The 20,653-nt window shown below is 44.9% G+C and overlaps 1 protein-coding gene across 1 annotated transcript in view; it reads right to left on the bottom strand.

Annotated features, from left to right (window-relative positions):
- GARNL3 (GTPase activating Rap/RanGAP domain like 3) overlaps positions 1-20,653 on the bottom strand; it is a 149,978-nt gene that overhangs the window by 52,085 nt on the left and 77,240 nt on the right. Inside the window, exons 5-9 of the mRNA XM_030293116.1 lie at positions 16,757-16,856; positions 15,093-15,211; positions 8,524-8,588; positions 5,641-5,704; positions 2,613-2,639 (exon numbers count right to left, since the gene is read on the bottom strand). Of these exons, the coding sequence (XP_030148976.1) occupies positions 2,613-2,639; positions 5,641-5,704; positions 8,524-8,588; positions 15,093-15,211; positions 16,757-16,856 (375 nt within the window). The remainder of the gene's footprint in view (positions 1-2,612; positions 2,640-5,640; positions 5,705-8,523; positions 8,589-15,092; positions 15,212-16,756; positions 16,857-20,653) is intronic.

Below are 20,653 nucleotides of genomic sequence, written 5' to 3'. Positions count from 1 at the left end.
GCCACAGGCATGACTTGTACGTGGATAACATACAGATAAAAACGTGGGCGTCTGTGTGCTGGTGCTCTGCAGCAGCCCATCCTACACCCCCATCGTCCTGCACAAAGTCCTCCTGGGAGTTACAACAACCTGGGCCGCATTATCTCAGCGACTTTGCACGTACACCGACGTGTTCACAGGAATCCCCTGAGATGTCACTGGCTCAGAGAAACCTACGCTGTTCAACATAAAAAACCTGCTCCTTCCTGCACCGCCCACTTTGTCTTATTTTCCCCACAGCCCTCAGGGCTAGCCACGTTGTCACGTTTATGTCTGCTTACTTGGGCACTTTGTCTTATCCCACCAGATCGTAAGCTCCATGAAGGGGCCTTGTCTTGCTTGCCGATGTATCCCCAGTGCCTCAAATAGTACAGGGTACACACATAGGGGGAGCTCAGTAAATATTTGTTGAATCAATGAATGAGCAAATGAATGAATACACATATAAATCTTTGCTTATAAAAACAACTGGAATTGGGGTACCTGGGTGGTTCAGTCGGTCTTGATTTCAGTTTAGATCATATCTCACAGTTCGGGAGTTTGAACCCCACAATGGGCTCTGTGCTGACAGCGTGGAGCCCTGCTTGGAATTCTCTCTCTCTCCTTCTCTCTCTCTGACCCTCACCCATCGGTGTGCTCTCTCAAAATAAATAAACTTAGAAAATAAACAGGAATTGCCCTGTGAATTGCTTTCTTTTCCCCTCAGTAAACATTATATCATGGAAAACTTTCCAGGCCAGGAAATAAAGATCTACCTCATTCTTTTCTTTTTTAATTTGAGAGAGAGAGAGATCAAGTGTGGGGGAAAGGGATAGAGGGAGGGAGAGAGGAATAGAGGGAGGGAGGGAGGGAGGGAGGGAGGGAGGGAGGGAGGGAGGGAGAGAGAGAGAGAGGGAGAGAGGGAACTTCAAATAGGCTCTGTGCTCAGTGCCCAGCCCGACATGGGGCTCATGAGATCCCACAACCCCGGCATCATGACCTGAGCTGAAATCAAAAGTCGGACACTCAACCAGCCTAGATGGTTGAGCCACCCAGATACCCCTACCTCATTCTTCTCAATGGCATCATTGTTTCTCACAATTCATTTAATCAATACATAATCTACTTATTCAAGCAACAGATATTTACTCTGTGCCCTCTCTCCACTGCTCTAGGATCTGGGGATAAGGCAGTGAACAAATTGATTAAGTTCCACCCAGCTCTCATGCTGCTTACGTTCTAGTGGTACAAAGTGTGCAAATGAAAATAGAAGTGTCCAGAAGAAACACAGAGCAGCTTCTAGGGCAGAGGGTAAGAGGCAGGGTGTGCTATTTTAGAGGGTGAGCAAGGACAGCCTCTCCAAGCAGAGACCCTAATCAAGGAAAGGGTGTGGCCCTGAGGACATCTGGGGAGGGGCATCCTAGGGGGTGGGCCCTCCCAGGGCAGATGAGGAGTAAGCAAGTACACGTGGTTAGTGTGGAGGAGAGGACCAGAGAAGTAGCAGGGCTGGGTCAGGCAGGCCCCAGGAGGCCGGGGAGGACTCGGGGCTTTACTTGGAGAGGGATGGAAAGCCATGAGAGCCTGCCAAGTAGGGATGACCTGGCTTGACGTTTAAAAGGACCATTTGGATGATGCCAGACGAGAAAGAGAAGAGAGGGGAAGCTGAAAGCGGGAGGTTCTGCACAGTGCAGGTGAGAGACGGTGGGGGTGGTTCAAGGGATGAGAGCATCGTGGTGGAAAGTTTGAGAAATGTTCAAATTTGGGATATATGTTGAAGAAATCGTCATAGGGTGTGCTGAAGGATTAGATTTGGGGTGAGAGGGAAAGAGAGGTGTTAAGGACTTTTCCAAGTGTGGCCTGAGCAACTGGCCGAATGCTACGGTCATTTACTGACAGGCACGGTACGCAAAAGTTGTAATTGAACTACTCAGTTGCCTATTGACAACGTTTTGATTATTTCCCTACGTTAGTGATGTACTTAGAAAACCCAGGACATTTTTTTAAAAGTGGGGTAACAGGCGCCTGGGTGGCTCAGTCGGTTAAGCGTCCGACTTCGGCTCAGGTCATGATCTCATGGTCCGTGAGTTCGAGCCCTGCGTCGGGCTCTGTGCTGACAGCTCAGAGCCTGGAGCCTGCTTCGGACTCTGTGTCTCCCCGTCTCTCTGACCCTCCCTCGTTCATGCTCTGTCTCTGTCTCAAAAATAAATAAACATTAAAAAAAATTTTAAAAGTGGGGCAACAGAGAATGGAAATGTGAGAATAAATATGATGTCAGTAAATCGAGTGTGCTAGTCAAGCACTAACACCCTTTGACTTCATGAAAATTAAAACCTCATTACTCGCCCTGATTACAAGGGTAAAATTTGAATATTTCCGAGCGGATTTAAGTAGCTTCCTTTTATGTCTTTATGGCTGGCTGCACAGGAAATTCTGAAATGTACCTTGGAAAAAAATGTCAGGAAAGTCTTTCCATGCTAATAATTTGCTCACCGAGCAAATCCACGTAGAGAGGTTTGACTGAAAGACAAGGTCATGGTCATGGTGAAGGGTGAGGCAGAACACAGCAGGAACAAATTTCTCATAAAATTACTTACCTCTTGTTCTTCAAGAACCAGCAAGTCCTGTCAAACCAAGATTTGAAAGTTAGGTCCACGTTTCACAGTAACGATTTTATTTTGACTTCCTGTGAAAGCCAAGCTTCAGTTTACAGCATTTCCTCACCTAGAAGTGCTTAAAAAATTCAAATTTAGTTGTGCAGATTTTTGTAAAATACCTGACCATCTAGGAAAGTCACACGATAGCACAGCTATCTGGGAACAAAAGACTGTGTCACAGTGGGAAGAAACACACAGACACCCGGGTTTCTCCATCTATTTAAAGCTAGCTTATCACACATGGCTTCTGGAAGATTTTGGCCAAGATAAATGTAACTATGTAGTATAGCAGCCAGAAAAAGGCGAGTAACATTTTTAAATAGCATCAGCCACCTTCCTGCTTGGTGGAAAGATGCCTTCTTCATAATGCGATCGGTTTGTTTTTGGTTTACTTTTTGGATCCAAGACCGCTTTCCTCCTCTTCTCCCTAACGCCTGTGGCTCAAGGCTTCTTCAGGTACACCTACAGGAGACGGTGGCAGCTGTGAAACCACCACTACCGAGGGGCACACACAGGTGCACGCTCACACACCCAGAATGGAGGACGGCGCGTGGGTGGCCCCCTGTTAAGGGAAAGAAAGTCAAAACGCAGATGTCGGGGAAGCTGAAGGTGTCTTCTGTTTGGTGAAAAACAGGCACAGAGTTATGATATAAATAGGCAGAAGGCTTCCGTATTTTGTTATCTTGTCCTCTTTGATTTTGTTGGAAGAGGGAAGTCAGACAGGGATGACTTAGCACAGATGAAGTCTGTTGAGGATCTCTGCTCAGCGGCAAGATGCTGATAGAAGCATCCCATGGGCTCCGTGGATTTGGGGCCCTGTGTCTGGGGGTCCTATCCAGGCTCCAAGAAGGAAAGGATTAAGAATATTGATAACCTGGGGGCGCCCGGGTGGCTCAGTTGGTTGAGTGTCTGACTCTTGATTTTGGCTCAGGTCATAATCTCACGAACCATGGGATGGAGCCCCAGGTCAGACCGAGTGCTGTGCTGACAGGGTGGAGCCTGCTTGGGATCCTCTCCCTCTCTCTCTCTGCCCCCCTCCCATGCATGCGCTGCCTCTCTTTCTTTCTCCCTCCCTCCCTCCTTCCCTCCCTCCCTTCCTCTCTCTCTCTCTCTCTCTCTCTCAAAATAAATAAACATTAGGGGTACCTGGGTAGCTCAGTCAGTTGAACATCTGACTCTTGATTTTGGTTTAGGTCATGATCTCGTGGTTCATGAGATCGAGCCCTGTGTCGGACAAGTGCAGAGCTTGCTTGGGATTCTCTCTCTCTCCCTCTCTCTCTGCCCCTCCCCTGCTCATGCTGTCTCTCACAAATAAATATTTAAAAAAATTCTAAAAAAGGGGCGCCTGGGTGGCTTAGTCAGTTAATAAGCATATGACTTTGGCGCAGGTCATGATCTCACGGTCTGTGAGTTCGAGCCCCACGTCGGGCTCTGTGCTGACAGCTCAGAGCCTGGAGCCTGCTATAGATTCCATGTCTCCCTCTCTCTCTCCCCCTTCCCTGCTTGTACTCTCTCTCTCTCAAAAATAAATAAATGTTAAAAAAATGTTTTTTAATTATAAAGAAAACATTAAAAAATCCCTTACCTTAAAAAAAAAAAAAAGAGTATGATAGCCTGTACAGATGAAAGAATAAAGGCACATTGGTGGTAGCATATTAATAATTCCCAGTTGTTTGAAAATCTGATATAAAGAATTAGTTTTAAGCACTGCATAGCTTAAAGTTGCTTAAAGTTTAACCGAATACACCCATTTTGGCCTCAGTTCCTTCTGGAGTTGAGTTAGTGTACAAATACTGTCTTAAAAATTAAAACAGAAGATATGGGGAATTCACAACTTTATGTATTTGGGGTAAGCTGAGAGCCAATGTTTATTTTATTTTTTAATTAAAAAATTTTTTTTAAACTTTTATGTGTTTTTGAGAGACAGAGAGTATGAGCAGGGGAGGGGTAGAGAAGACACAGAATCTGAAGCAAGGTCCAGGCTCTGAGGTGTCAGCACAGAGTCCGACATAGGACTTAGACCCACGAACTGTGAGATCGTGACCTGAGCCAAAGTCGGACACTTGACCAACTGAGCCACCCAGGTGCCCCCGATAAGTTTATTTTAAAAGCTAACTATTTTGAAGGTATGCAAGCAAAGACTACTCACGCTCCCCTCTCTCCTCCCCATAACATCTGAATTATTTCCCTGAAAAGAGGACTAAGCACGATGTTTCTCTACTTAAAGATTCCACAGGCTCTCCACTGCCTCCTAGCTAGGATTCCAGCCTGACTCTCCAGCCTCTTCCCTGTCACCGGCCTTGGGGTACCCAGTCCCTTTAAGCTCAGCTTTGACACACAGCCGGCACTATGTGATGGCTGCATTCGTAAGTTTCAAGGGGGAGAATTTCAAAGCTAAATTAATTGAGACAAGACAGAAGTTTGGCTGACATTTTTCTGATGGTCCTTTACTAGATTATGAGTCTGAAATTTTTTCTCCCAAGGCAGACTGCTTTCCCTTAACAGTAAGTCTTGAGAAAACAGGATGGATTCTGGATACCTTCTATTGTCTATGGTGTTCTATTGGAGTTAGAGCTCAATAAACACATTTTGTGTTTTGCTACTTAAAAAAAATCTCACGTTCCATACATTCTACATCGCTGAGTAAAAAGACTGGCTTTTAACCCAGTAAGGTCCTTCTGAACATACACCCTTTTGGTTCACGGATCAAGGACCGTATTAGTTCAGCGGTTCTCAGTTGTGGCTATGCCTCAGAATCATTCGTGGGACTTGTGAAAAATGCAGATTCCCACCCCCACTTGACAAATCAGAATCTCAGCTGCGAGGTTCTTTATGATTATTTTTCAAAGCCTCATAGGTGATTCTGCTTATGCTCATATCCTAGGCCAAGAATCACTGATGATCTGTCTGTTCTAATCTAACATTGTGATCAAACATACACCATTATGAAGCAAAAAACTCGTGTTACCTTTTGGATCTCGGGATGAAAAATTTCTCTGGGGCCTTTCTCAAATTTGTCCAGATTCATGGCACTGAAATAGAACGGAGAGAATGAGCCGTAGCATGGTGGCGCAAGTCACAGGGCTTCAGAGAAACTACGTACTAGCTTCTAGAAAATCACAGCTGGACTCCCTTGAGGGCCTGGCACACAGGAAATCAATGATCACACAGGGTGCTCAATGAATGAATGCAGGAGGGTAACCAAAGACGGCACTGTACTTTCCTTACAGAACTGCCCCTTAATGACACTCATCTAGTAAGAGAGGAGGGGAGCAATCAGGAGCATATTTTGGGCAACCTAACCTTCAAGATTCTTACTTTTATTTACTAAAAAAGCGATTCATTGACATTTCCGTAGCAATTAATGACAAAATGAAATGTAATGAAGCCCACTGGGCATTTCTTTCTTCCTTTGGCCATTCTTCTGCCACTCAGGGCAAAAAGGCCCCCCCTTAACAAGCTCGTTCTTTCATGTTTTACTTTGCAAAGCAATGCCAACCTCCTTGGGCCTAAGTTCCTCTAGACGTTAAAACAGGGAGTTGAGGGGCGCCTGGGTGGCTCAGTCGGTCGAGCGTCTGACTTCGGCTCCGGTCATGATCTCACAGCTTGTGAGTTTGAGCCCCGTGTCAGGCTCTGTGCTGACAGCTCAGAGCCTGGAGCCTGCTTCCGAGTCTGTGTCTCCCTCTCTCTCTGCCCCTAACCCACTCGCATTCTGTCTCTGTCACTCTCAAAAATAAACATTTAATTAATTAATTAAATAAAACAGGGAGTTGAACTCCCCAACCCCGGAGGCCCCTTTCACCTAGGAGTCCCGTATTTGTAAATGAAAGGCAAACATAATAATAGCTGATCTTTATGGAGTACTTACTATATGCCGGGCACCCCGCTAAATGCTTTACGTGGATGATCTCATTTTGTCTCTACGAGGCGAGTACTCTTCTATCCCCATTTTAAAGGTGAGGAAATTGAACTAGGATGACAAAGCTGGTAAGGAGCAGAGCCAAGATCTGAACCCAGACTTACCTGACTCCACAGTATTCACGGTTTCATTTCCTTTTAAAAAGTTTTCAAGTTCATGGTGGTAACAAATAAAGATAAATCTTTTCTTCTATCGGCAGCCAACTGAAGACATTTTGCTCTTCCACATCTTTAAAAAAAAAAGTGTTTCCTGGCTGAAATGTTTCCTCTGTGCTCTGGCTACAGAGCGGTGGGCTGAGAAGCGGAGGCCCTACTCACAGGACTAAATGAGGTCATGACTAAATGAAACTTGTCCTTAAATATAAAGAAGCTGGAGTAACTTCTTTTTAGGAAAAAAAAAAAAAGTCACAGAAATCGGAAGCCAGTGTAATTCTAAGTGTTCTTCTCAAAGCTGGTTAAGATTTATAGCTCCTTAGAAGCAGCAAGGTATTTCTGTGCTTGATAAAAATGTTAACCTCTCCACTGATGCTTTCATAGCTCAGGCTTCAGACTGCTCAGGAGAAAAGTCAGAAGGCCTAGAGCAGAAAGAAGAAGGCCTGCAATTTGAAGAGCGAATCAAGCTTGAAAATGAGATATGAACATTTTTACTTCTGAACTCAGTGCCCTTCATCAGCCAGATGTGGTCCCTAACTAATGGAGTCAAGACTGTCCCTCCATTTAAGAGATGTTTCTGACAAGTGTGCGTTGTGGCTGGGACACTGAGGACATGATCTCTTCCCACCACCTAGCTGCCGATGAACAGAGAGTAAACCACAGGGCCCTGGGATAAGCGTTTATATTCATACAACACGGGCTTTAGTGGCTAAAGGCCCAAGCCTGGGAATGACCGGGACCTGGGTTTAAATCCCAGCTCTGTGGTTTACCAGCTGTGAGATCTTTGTCCAATCCCTTCACTTCTCGGAGGCTGTGATCCTTCCTTGGTGGAGTGTAGGTGGTAACAGATCTACTCTGTGGAGGTGGTCTAAAGACTTTCTAAGAGGGGCGCCTGGGTAGCTCAGTTGGTTAAGCGTCAGGCTTTGGCTCAGGTCATGATATCACAGTTTATGAGTTCGAGCCCTGCGTTGGGCTTTGTGCTGAGAGCTCAGAGACTGGAGCCTGCTTCGCGTTCTGTGTCTCCATTCTCTCTCTGCCCCTCTCCAGCTCATACTCTCTCTTTCAAAAATAAATAAACATTAAAAACTTAAAGACTTTCTAAGAGAATGTCTGTAGAGCATTTAGCGCTGTGCCTAAGAAGCTACCGTTACTACAGTGTAACCTCTCGGATGGTGACAGGGCAACAGGTAGCACCTGAGTGGTGGCACTCCTAGGGGTGTCTGGCATCCGGTATGGGGGGGAGGGGTGACACGAGGCAGGGTGGAGAGGTGGGGGCAGAGCCCCAGCCGAGCACAGCGCAGCTCGATGTTCCATTCATTTAACTGTCTCTTTGCAAAGAATAAGGACATTCTTCCCTGAGAAGCATTTGCTGACATATGAGTTTCTGTTTCAAAGCAGGAAAATGAGAGGAAAAATATTTCTTGATTTTGTTTACGAAACCAAAGTATCTGCATGCATGCAAGAAAAAAGAAGGCAGCCACGCAGGCAGTTTGGAGATGCGTAAGAGGGGAGCTCAATTTTCACCACACACTCGCTGTATGATCTTGGCTTTCTCTGAGCTTCCATTTCTTCCGCCGCACAGTGGGGAGGATCGCAGCACCCATCCTACAGACTTGCTGTGAAGACGCTGACATGCAGGACGTAATGCAAGTCAGATGCTTGGCAAAATGTCTGCTATGTGGTCAAGGCTCCAGAAAGTAGAAAAGTAACATCAGATGATCGCAGGAGCAGAGTACTTATAAAGGCTCCTGGTGTTGGGTTTCTATTCATGAGTACTCACCTTAAGATGGACTTCACAGAGAGAGTTTTTGTGGGACTGTACGGAAGGCATATTTTCTGGGTACCCTGCAAAGTCAAAACACCAGATCAGTGAGGATTTAGCGATTTCCATCTCTGAAAGAGCCTCACCTGGCCATTTAAAAGAATATATGAATGAACACATTCTATGGTGGAGAAAATCTTGCTCAGGCTTGACAACGTCTTCCACCATCCCCCTAGCCCGACATGTGCGGAGTTAAGCATTACTCTTCAACATATGGATTGATGGGTTAGTGTGGGGCTCAGATGAGCCACGTGACTGAGATGAGAAGGGGGTCTAGTCTCCGAGCCAAGAGTCAGATCAGCCTCCAAAACAATAAGAAAACAGTGTCCACGTGTCAATGTGACCTGAATGTAATACCTCCAAGTCAAAGGCTTTTGGAACTAGAAATCGCTCGAATCTTTCAGAGAGGGTTTCATAATATGTACTTCTATATTTTTCTGTGTTTACTATATATTTTTTATTTTATTATTTTTTCATATGAAATTTATTGTCATATTGGTTTCCATACAACACCCAGTGCTCATCCCAACAGGTGCCCTCCTCAATACCCATCACCCGCCCTCCCCTCCCTCCCACCCCCCATCAGCCCTCAGTTTGTTCTCAGTTTTTAAGAGTCTCTTATGCTTTGGCTCTCTCCCACTCTAACCTCTTTTTCTTTTTTTTTTCCTTCCCCTCCCCCATGGGTTTCTGTTAAGTTTCTCAGGATCCACATAAGAGTGAAACCATATGGTATCTGTCTTCCTCTGTATGACTTATTTCACTTAGCATAACACTCTCCAGTTCCATTCACGTTGCTAACTATGTGTTTTTTAAAGTAGGCTCCATGCTCAACGTGGGGCTTGAACTCAGGACTCTGAGATCAAAGAGTTGTGTGCTCTACCCTCCAGGCCAGCCAGGCACCCCTCTGTGTTTACTATTTAAATCCTGTTTCTTCCTCTCTAAATGATACCCGCTGTGACTAACTGCTAGAATGCACTCAATAAATATTTTTTGCGTGAAAGCGAATGAATGAAAGGTTGCCTGAATGGTTCAGTCCCACGTCCAAACCACCCAGAATAGACGAAGGCCACTTGCTTTATAATTTCCCAAAAAAGAGTGGTGCCTGAGTGTCTCAGGTGGTTGAGCATCTGACTTCAGCTCAGGTCATGATCTCATGGTTCATGAGTTTGAACCCCACATCAGGTTCGCTGCTATCAGCATTGAACCCGCTTTGGATCCTCTGTCCTCCCGTCTCTCTGCCCCTCCCCTGCTTGCACTCTCTCAAAGATAAACATTTTGTTTATTTGTTATTTTAAAGAACAAAAGTTTATTTATTTTTGAGAGAGAGAGAGAGAGAGAGAGAGAGAGAGAGAGAGAGAGAGCGCGAGCGCACAGAGGAGAGGCAGAGAGACAGGGAGACAGAATTGCAAACAGGCTCCACACTGTCAGCACAGAGCCCAGTGCAGGCCCCAAACCCATGGAACCACGAGATAATGACCTGAGTTGAAATCAAGAGTCAGATGCTTAAATCGAATGAACCACCCAGGTGCCCATAAATATTTTTAAAAAATAATAATTTTCAAAAAAGATACGATACAGATTTGTAATCCACAAAGGATTTACACTACACATTTGGCAAAAGGGAATGAGATGTAGTACACACATAAAACTTTCTTTCTAACTTTGACTAATAAAATTGGCAGCACAAAGGGTAAGAGCATTTCTTGTAGGAAACAGGCAAGGAAGGAAATAGGATTTTCCTTGTGTTTCGAGACGTACCTGCCAAACTCATCAGTCCAAGCCCTGAACACTGGCGTCGGGATGGACTTCCTCAACCTTGTCGAGCCCGTGACCTTTTCCAGTGAACTCAACATTCACACCCATGCCCCCAGAGAACCAGGGCTGGGGAGGAGTGTGTCTTTCCAGCTAACCATCCGAAGTTGCATGAGGCAAAGCCCTTCTTATGGGTTCTCAATCGAGCAATGCAGTTTATGTTACAGAGATTTTAGAAGATTTCGGATACAGACAAGTATTATGATGGGAATAGGCATTTTCAAATTCCACATAACCCACCCACTGAAATCTGAGTTATTTTGGTGGCCTTGCTTTTGTGGCCAGCCCCGGCCTACCTCACACTGCGGTCACCTGTACAGGATGCCAACCCTTCTACAAGAGGGTCTTGAGTCTGACCTTCTTGCTCCTCCCCTACCTTAGCTACTTTTCCTTCTCACCGAACACGCCAAAACGCAGTTTTAAAGAGAAGTCCAGGGCAGCCTGAGGGGGGAACGTATGGAAGAAGAGAGGATCCAGCCCCTGCCTGGCTGACTGTAGCACCTGCATAAGCTGCCTACGTGGATACGGAACCCCGGGCTCATGGGATGGTGGATTTGTATTTTTCTTCACCACAAACTGGTAAAAGCTCTTCCTCCCTCATCTTCTCCCTGTTGTAGCTTTCCACAGTGGTTTCCAACAAAAAACACCTTCTGGTTCTCTGTGTTCCGGTGGGACCAACAGACACACAATCAGCGTCGAGTACACGTACAGGCGACACCAAGGGATCGCTGCAAGGATACGGAAGTGCGCGTCGGACGTCACCCCCTGTAGGTGGCAGGTGTGTGTGAACAGGTGTCTAGAAGGGTGTTGTGGTGGTCATCCCTGAGTAAGTGGACTTGGAGTCTCTTTTTACTAGCTGCATTGTCTCGTACAGATGAAATCTGTACGGTAAGTATGAGTTGTTTTTTAAGTCTTTTCTTTGTGTTTAGAAGAAATACAGCAGAGATAAACAGGACGGTCTTAGCTCTCTGAGAACAAAATGTGGGCTCGTGGAAAGGGAGAGGGGGTGCAGAGGCACGTGCTTCTGTGCATCTCCTGCAGCCTCCGGCACTAGTTTGGGGCTCAGAGGGGCTTCACAACTGACCCGTTTTGCCAGGCTCTGCTCTGGTTTCTCAGTCCCTCACTTTCCTTCAGCACCGCCACTCAGAGCTGCTAGCAAAAACTTGCCCTGCCCTGGCAACAACCCAGGGTCCAGACTAGAGGCTCTGGACAAGGCACTGGCACTTCTCAGTAGAGGGGGGTAACTCATTAGGCCAGCCCCACTGCCTTCACGGGGGTCTTGGGGTCTGACTCCCTCCTCCTTGCCTTCTGCCCAGACGAGTCCCCAGAGCTCCTCCTTTGTCTTGTCTTTGTTGTTCTCTCTTTCTGGAATGCTCCCCGCCTGCCCCTTCCCCCTACCATTTATGTGGCTCGTTCCCTTCCCTCCTGTAGGTCTCTTTAAATGTCACCTCCTCGGAAAGGTTTTCCTTGGCTGTCTGATCTAAAGTTGGTCTCCCGTATCATTCTGCCTTTGTTTCCTTCAGAGTGTTTGTCACAATTTACAATGCAGTAGAGACGACATCTTCAGTCATTAGAATAAGCAAAACTCCCCCCTGTACCTGCTCCTCCCTCCCAGTACCTGGCAACCTTCCCCGGTGAGGAGATGGAGTGGCTCTTACTGCCTGAAGGAAGAAGGCAAGACACTAAGAGAATCCATTCCAGAAAGGCGGCCAAAGGGCAAAACTATCCTTTCTTGTGTTGGTGGAAGGAAGGAAGAAGGAAGATAGGAAAAGCCAAGGTGTTAGGTGCCGGGGCCCTTGGTTCCGCCATTCCGAGGGCAGGCCTCGAAGAGGGTGCAGGGACGCTGCAAATAGATCAAGGTGAGCCCTGGAGACACCTCAGAACATGTGGACTGGAGGTTCACTTCCCAGGCACGGCCTTCCTTAGGAATCGAAGTCTGCATAGAACCTGTTTGAACACGATGAGGGGCAGTGACTCAGCAGCTTCAAGCATGGAGGGTCAGCAAGATTAGAAACATAAGCCTGGAGCGGTGCTCCTGCCTCAGCCCAGCTGCCCTGTGGCTAGCAGGGGAGGTGCCGGTGACAGGGACAGACCTGAGAGGCTCAGTGGCTAGCAGAGACCTGGGATGAGGTCACGGAGCTCACAGTGTGCGCTGCCATCACCGCAAGGGGCAAATGACTAGGACCACGGATTCCGATGACAGGTGCATTCCAGTGACACCAAAAAGCCCAGAGGGGACCAGTTACATATGCGGTTGCTAGTTCAGAGACCGGATCAGCCACTCGACAAGAGAACACAGAAAGCCCCACGTGAACCCACAGTCCTCTTCTCCCGCCACTGTGAGGTCTCCTAAACCCTCTCCCCGGGCACCCAGATATCAACTTCAAGAGGAGCAGGGGGAGAGGAAATCAGAGAGACTATTTCTCCAAAAGAGGCAGAGTCATCCAAAGAGAATATTTATTTATTTATGTTAAATGTCTGTTTATTTATTTTTCAGAGCAAGAGAGAACACGAGTGAGGGAGGGGCAGAGAGAGGGAGAGAGAGAATCCCAAGCAGGCTCCATGCCCAGGGCGGATGGGGGCTTAATCCCACGGCTGTAAAATCATGACCTGAGCCAAAATCAAGAGTTGGACACTCAACTGACTGAGCCACCCAGGTGCCCCTCAACGTTATCTGCCAACACCGGTGCATAAACTCTGCTTCAGTACAGCTATGATGATGGTGAGACCGAGCCCAGTTTCAGCAGCACGGGGAGAGAGGGGAGAGCCAAAATTTTCCACAGGAAATCATTCAGGAGTAAGAGCTGACTCGGCTTTACATTAGATTTTTACCTTCAACCTGCCTAAAAAGAGAAAACTTTCTGAAACATAACATGGGCATTTATATAAACAGAGGCGGCACGGCACACAGGTTAGGCTGGACTTTGGTGTCATTCGTTGATTCGTTCAGTAAATACTTCTCGAGCTACTTCTATGTGCCAGAAACAGGGCTGGGTGAGAACGAAGCAGTTATATGTCCTCTGCTCTCATGCAGATCAGAGCCCAGTGAAAGGAACAGCATGAGTCAAAAGAATTACACGGAGAATTGATTACATACGGCACTGCCAGCTCAGCAGGCAGTCCTGGGTTCTGCCTGGCCTTGCCACCTTCTGGCATGTGACCTCGGCCATGGCATTTAACCCCCCTAAACCACAATTTCACCAATTAAGATAACGCATTGGGAAGATTTAGTATACATGGCATACAGTAAGAGCTCGATAAATGTTAGATTTTATTGTTAACTGTGACTATTTTTAATCATCGCAAAAAGTTCCTAATTACAACTTACTCGGTAATGGTTCCTAGAAATTCTTTCTGGACTTTTTGAAGTTGCTGTATGTGTACGCACGCATGCAAACGTGTTGATGTATGTGTGTAAAAAAGTTACTGTTTTTTCAAGAGTGTGTGTGTAAAGAAACCACTGCTTTTTTAAGTGTGTGTATACAAAAAATTACTGTTTCTTTAAGTTCCTGTATTATTTCCTTCCCCAAAAGATCTACGTGGCAATTTCTGAGATACTGTATTGCTGAGGTGAAAATCAGTGTGCAATGATTAAGTAATAGCTTTCAACAAATGCACCCATAAAGTGAGACCACCACATAATAGGACTAACATTTTCTGAGTGTGGTTATCTCGTTGCTTCTTAATTATACACTGTATTCACCGATTCGAGAGTAAAATGTTCTACCCTTCAGGTATCTAAGCAATTTAAGATCTGATGATTTGGAACGTCACGTAGATGTGGATTTTCAAATAACAGCTCACTTAATATAGTCCTCAGCACCCTTTGAGCCACAGCCCAGAACTTTCCCCAGTTTACAAAGAAGAAAATGGAGAGCATCAGCAATTTTCTCAAATTGACATGAATGAACTTGCTACTGCTGTAATTGGACCCTGGTTTGCTTAGCTCCAAATCCTTTGCTCTTTCTAGTGTCCATAATGCCTATGAAAAATTCTCTGAGAAGCAAAGGAAGAAAAAAAGTCCGAGGGAAAAAAATGATTAATTTTTTTAAGTTAAAGGTGAAAGACAGAGACCAACCATAAGAATTCCCAGAAAAAGAATTCAGAAAAGAGAAGAAAAAGCAGCAATAATGAACCTAAGAGAATTTTCCTGAGCTAAAGAGAGGCCTGCATTCCTGAGTTGAAGGGACTTGCTTTCAGTCCACTCAGAACCCACCCTGGGCAGGGAGTACTTGTTAAGTCTTGAGTTATTTTTCTACCTCAGGAAACTGATGAAAGGGGCTAAGCCTCAAAAAACTTCTAGAAGCGCAGTTGACTCAGTGCTTGACTGAATGACCCATGGAAATAGTAGCACCCCATTGGCTGTACCGGGTAACAGTATTATATTCTTCCAATAAATTTTGTTTCTTTTAGTTGAAGGTGAACCGGTTGGTCAGTTTCAGTCTTAGTAACAGCTAAGGTAAATGCTCTGTAAAATACAGTTCTGTGCTCCACAGGCCAGAGATGGAGGGGAAGGGACATGCCCAGTTAGTGGCTTGTCGGGGACAATTTGTGGTTGAACCCAGAGTCTGAAGGCCCCACTGCTCAAGAGTATAATCCTGAATATCCAAACTCAGAGAACCACATAGAAAAAGACTCACCAGAACCATTCTGACAAGGACACTAATAAAACTCTGGAGCAAGGGGGATGCTCCAGGGGCAAGCCAGGTACTTACTGTTTTCCTCCAAAGAATTGCACGGTATTGAGGGACGCGCTGATGGTTTTGGTCGGAAAGGGTCACGGACAAGAAGAAAGGGCTCTTCTCTGCATCATTTCCAATATAATTCTGATGGACTGCAGGAGAGAGTTTTAGAACAGTGAACATACAACTGATTCTTTCAGGTCCCGGTGGGAGTAGACAACTTTTCCTTCCCACATGAGCAGGGAGCACGAATCCTAAACCCAGCTCGGAAAAGATTCTGATCACGCCATACTGATCGCGCGCTCCGATTCAACCTTGGCAGTGATCGGTTCAGAAATGTTCAGAAACGAACAAGTGACCAATACCAGCCAATGAGACGGGAGGAGAAGTGGGTCAAGGGGTTTCTGGAAAGGCTTCTTCACTCCTGAAGATGGCCTTCTCCTTGCTCTGGACATGGTGGTGTCTAGAGGTGATGCCTGGAATTGCTGCAACCACCTTGCGACCCTGAGGAGGGCCGGCCTCGATGACACCACTGAGCCTCTGAATCCACCAACTCTGGAGCCTGCCTTACCTCTGAGTTTCTTGGCATCTGAACTGATGGCACTGGTTTTCTCTAAAGTCCCCACTGCTCAGGGCACTAGGCTTTCAAGCATTTGGGAAGATGACAACTTTCCCACTGACTTCTTTCTTTATAAAGAAATATGCCTTGTCTACAGCAAGCAAACTTCTTAGGATAAAACAGTATCAGACTTTTAAAAAGACATCCTCTGCACCTGATCACTCTCATTTTATAGTCCAAGCATCACATCTTCTAGAAACACATGCATTAGCCTGATAAGCAGTTTATCTGGCTCCTCTCTAATCCTGCAACAGTGATTATTCTTCCATTTCCATTTTCTGGCTTCCCATGTACGTTTACTTGAGCCCTTCACTTTAAATATACATCGCTATTAATGACTGAGCTCTTGCTGTGTGCCAGGAGCAGGGCTTAGCGTTTCTCCAGCGTATCTCACTGAAACTCCTGTTCTAACCTACTAGGTATGTATTAGTAATCCCTCCACTTTGCACAGAAGGAAATTAAATCTCGGAGACATGGAGAGTGACCAGTGTCAGGTCCTGCGGTTAAGAATGGCAGAACCAGGACTCAGACCCATTTTAGAGTCTCCATGAGGGTAGGGATGATGACTGCCTTGGCCAGTATAATTGCCTGGAATGTGGTAGGTGATAGATAAATACCTGTTACCAGAGCCTACAGGACAATGCCTCTCCAGTTCTATATTGACCCTGGAGCTCAGGGAATCATTTCTTTCCCTCATTGCCTTAAACTAAGTATTCAAAATCCGCTATAGACCTGTTTACAGCACTTGGTATAGGATAGTACTTGGCACGTGCCTTGGTTAGGTCTAAAGTTGTTGTCCACCCTGCAAATTCAAATTGCCATTTAGAATATCTAACTCCCTTTAACTCCCAAGGGATGAAAATATATGTTTATATATAAATAACCCTAGGGCTGAGGTTGGAATTGAATCTTCAAATCTACAAAAAAAAAAAAAAAAAAAAAAAGCTTACTCCTAGCCTGACATCAGTGTCCCTAAACTGGTTAGTTTCATACTTTTAGGGCACCAGAATAAATTACACTGACACTATTTTTCATTTTGAATATCCTTTCTTCCCAACCACCATAATGGCATAGTTACCTTGTCCTAAAAAATACTTGAAATACCATCTGGTGTGGTATTCTGGGTTTTCTAAGTGCACGTCTGTTCTTCGCCACGTACCTGGCAGGGCAGTTGCGTTCTGTAAATGAACAAAATTGTGTCATTAAGAGGCTTATTCAGAAAGTAAACAAGAAGCTGGCAATGAATCAGCGGCCAAAGAACCAGAAAAGTCATTGTCAAAAGCAGACACACAGGACTGTAACCACATGTCCTCATTAGAAAAGACAACACATCCACGTCACAGAAGCATTCGAAAGGTCCCTGGGGCATAGGAAAAAGAACCGAGTGATGGGTTCAGCTATTTCCAACTTGAGTACAGCTTTCTGGTTCGAAGCTCCAAATATTTGGCAGTTGGTGCCCCCTAGAGGCATGCCCTTCTGTTTGGTACCCCTGTAACAGGCACCTTTCACCTGGAATGCATCTCTGCAGTCTCTTATTCAAGTAAGAATGTTTTTGGTAGAATTTAAAAAACTTGTCATGAAATAACACAATTAGTGGGGGAAATCTGGATAAACATAATGAGTCATCTGAATCCTCTCCCCAAAGATAATCACTATGATTTGGCAGGGTCCCCACTCATTGTTTCTTACACATGCGTGCATATGTATTTTTCTTACCAAAACACAATCATACTGAAAATGCGGTTTGGAACTCCACTGACATGTACATTGTGCCATGTGTATACAGCAGACTGTTGGAACGTAATTTTCTGATTCCAACACGTCTGTTATGATTTACTAGGTACTTGTGGTCACTTGCTTTAGCATGTTGAAGGGGTTTCCTTCAATTGTGAGCTTACAAAGGGGCCACTGTTAGGAATGAATATCGAATTTTACTGCAAGTTTTTTTTGGCAGCTACTGACAGGATAGCTTGAATTGGGGAAAAATCATAGTAATGTAATGAATTATGCTACTGGCTCTTCTGATGCTGAATGGCTCTTAGATTTCTGGAATACGTCCTACTAGGTCATGGTATATAGTATCCTTTTGATACATGGCTGGATTAGAAAAAATGAATTATGTATCATATTTGTTAGTGAGATGGGGTTACAGTTTCTTTTCTGTATGTATTTCGGTCATGCTTCAGGGATTATATTACTTTTTTTAATGTTTATTTTTGAGAGAGAGAGACAGAGAGACACAGCATGAGCAGGGGAGGCGCAGAGAGAGATGGAGACACAGAATCCGAAGCAGGCTCCAGGCTCAGAGCTGTCAGCACAGAGCCCGACGCGGGGCTCGAACCCACAAGCTGTGAGATCATGACCTGAGCCAAGGTCAGATGCTCAACCAACTGAGCCACCCAGGTGTCCCGGGGTTATATTACTCTATAAAGTGAATTAGGACTCTCTTTGTCTTGCTCATGCTCTGGAAACACTGACACTCATTGAGAGAGCTTTAAGGGCCAAGGACCAGGCCAAGCACTTTCTGTGCATTATCTCCATAGCATCTCCGCCAACTTTATGGCATCGATTTTCTTTTATTTCCTACTTTCAGACGCAGAAATTGAGGCCTGGAGACTTCAGCTATGCTGCCTAAGGTTGTGGAGTTCATAGGCAGTGGAGCTGAAACCGCAGTCAGTGCCCATTTGGGAAATTTTTTTTTTTCTTTTTAAAAATTTTAACCATTATGTCATCATCTGGGTTTTTATGTTTTGCCCTTTTACTCAAGGAGTAAAAAAGGAGGTTAATGCTTAGCATTACTGTGCTTTTATTGAATTTTCTTGAAATAAAAAAAATCAGCTACTAATTTACATTTATATATAAATATATATTTAATATATATATTTACATGTAAATATTTATATATATATACACACACATATTTTTTAATTTGGCAGTAATTTTGAGCTTACATAAATGTTGCAAGAATAAGACTGCAAAGGACATGTCTATACCCTTAATCAGATTTAGCCGTTAATATTTTATCCCATTTATTCATTTGTTCACTACTCTCTCCCCACACACACACACACACACACACACACACAAATTTTTTTCTGAACATTTAAGGCTAAGATGCATAAATATCCCTTTATGCTAATGCTTTATCCCTAATGCTTCAGTGTGTACTTCCCAAGAATAGAGCTATCTTCTTACATAACCACACTATAACTTTACCAACTTTTGTAAATTTAACATTGATACAATACTTCCGTCTACCATTTGTATTCCAATTTTGTCAATTGACTCAAAAATGTCATTTAAAGCATTTTCCCTCTTGAGTTCAGGGTGATTTAGTTGGGTCTCTTCAGACTCCCTTCATCTGGAACATTTCCAGAGACTCTGTCTTTTACCACACTGACATTTTTTTCAAGAATACAGCACAACCTCCCCAATTCTTTATAAAAAAGCAAGAATTAATCCTTCTGGGTTTGTCTGATGCTTCCCCACAATGAGGTTCAGGTTACGCATAGCTGGTCAGAATGCTACATAAGCGGAGCCTGTCCTCAGCTTATCCTATTTCCAGAACAGATAGATGGCTGTTCCTCATTGGTGATGTTAGTGTTGATCACCTGTTCAAGATGTTGTTGCCTCTCAGTCTTGACCTTTTGGTGTGACTCAAGAAGAGCCATAATTGGATTTTGTTCCCAGTAGAATGTCTGGATGATTCATTGTCAACAGTGTTCACTTTATAATAATCAACCACCGGCAGTGCCAGTCCACAGTCCAGGATGCCTCTGGGCAGCATGAGCTGTGGTCTGACTCTGGGGTCCACCAGCCAGCCTCAGGCATCAGCTGACCAGACACAGGTGGGGTCCAGCGAAGGCAGCTGGCCTTAGCCAGTCAGACGCCACTGTGGTGGGTGCCACTGTCCCAAGGCCTTGGACACCATCAACAGAGCCTGGAGGGGAGAATCTGAGGGAGGCAGGCCAATTAGGCCTCTCGAGCTTCTCAGACTTGCACGGCACAGCGCCAGATCTTAGCTCTGTGCTTCTAGATTTGTTAAATGTCACCCGTGGGCCCATTCTACCTCCTCCTCAGGATCTCTGTGGGCGGGGCCCTGGAATTTGCAATTTCACAAGCATCCCAGGTGATTCCGAGGAACACTGAATCTTGAGAAGCAATGCTCTATGCCAGGGGTTCTCAAAGAATCCAGGGAAGGCCGTGAACTTGGGTGAAACAAACAAAAATCTTTCTTTCCCTACCTTCTAATGAAAACGTAGCGTTTCTTTCAATTACAAATGTATCCAAAAAAAAAAAAAAAGGTCACAGATATTTTTAGAACTCGTTACAGGAACTGCAGACATCTTGAATACTGTTTGCAATTTTCATGGTTCAAAATTACAGTAGTTGCAAGACCTGCTGCTGGCCTCGTTATTTAACGTATTGATAAAAAACCACATATATTACTGCCTCATATATTAGGTTTAAAAAAATCATTCCTAGGGTGGGTGATGGGTATTGAGGAGGGCACCTTTTGGGACGAGCACTGGGTGTTGTATGGAAACCAATTTGACAATAAATTTCATATATTGAAAAAAAAAACAAAAAAAAAACAAAAACAAAACAAACAAGAAAAAATCATTCCTAGAAGTACTTCAGCACAACTGTTTTCCTTTGTGATCTCATGTGTTTTGTTTTATGCGTTCAAAAATATTCTGAGAAGGGGCCTGCAGGCCTCACAGACTGCCAAGGGGGTTAATGGACATAGAAAATGACCCCCAAACTCCAGATCTTCTAAAGCCCCGAGTCTGTCTTCTCCCCTCCCAGAGGTCTGAACACTGGCCGCCGCAGAATGGAATAACAAAAGACAACATACAGCCCCTTGGAAGGGAATCTCAGAGTGACAGACGGGACTCTGGCCAGTGGCATGGACTGTATCTCTATTGCGTAACAAGTGCCAATCATGAGGGTTTTTTTTTTTTTTAATGTTTAT

The sequence above is a fragment of the Lynx canadensis genome, chromosome D4 (assembly GCF_007474595.2).
Source record: "Lynx canadensis isolate LIC74 chromosome D4, mLynCan4.pri.v2, whole genome shotgun sequence".
NCBI classification, from domain to species: Eukaryota; Metazoa; Chordata; class Mammalia; order Carnivora; family Felidae; genus Lynx; species Lynx canadensis.
This window is presented reverse-complemented; position numbering and strand designations above follow the sequence as displayed.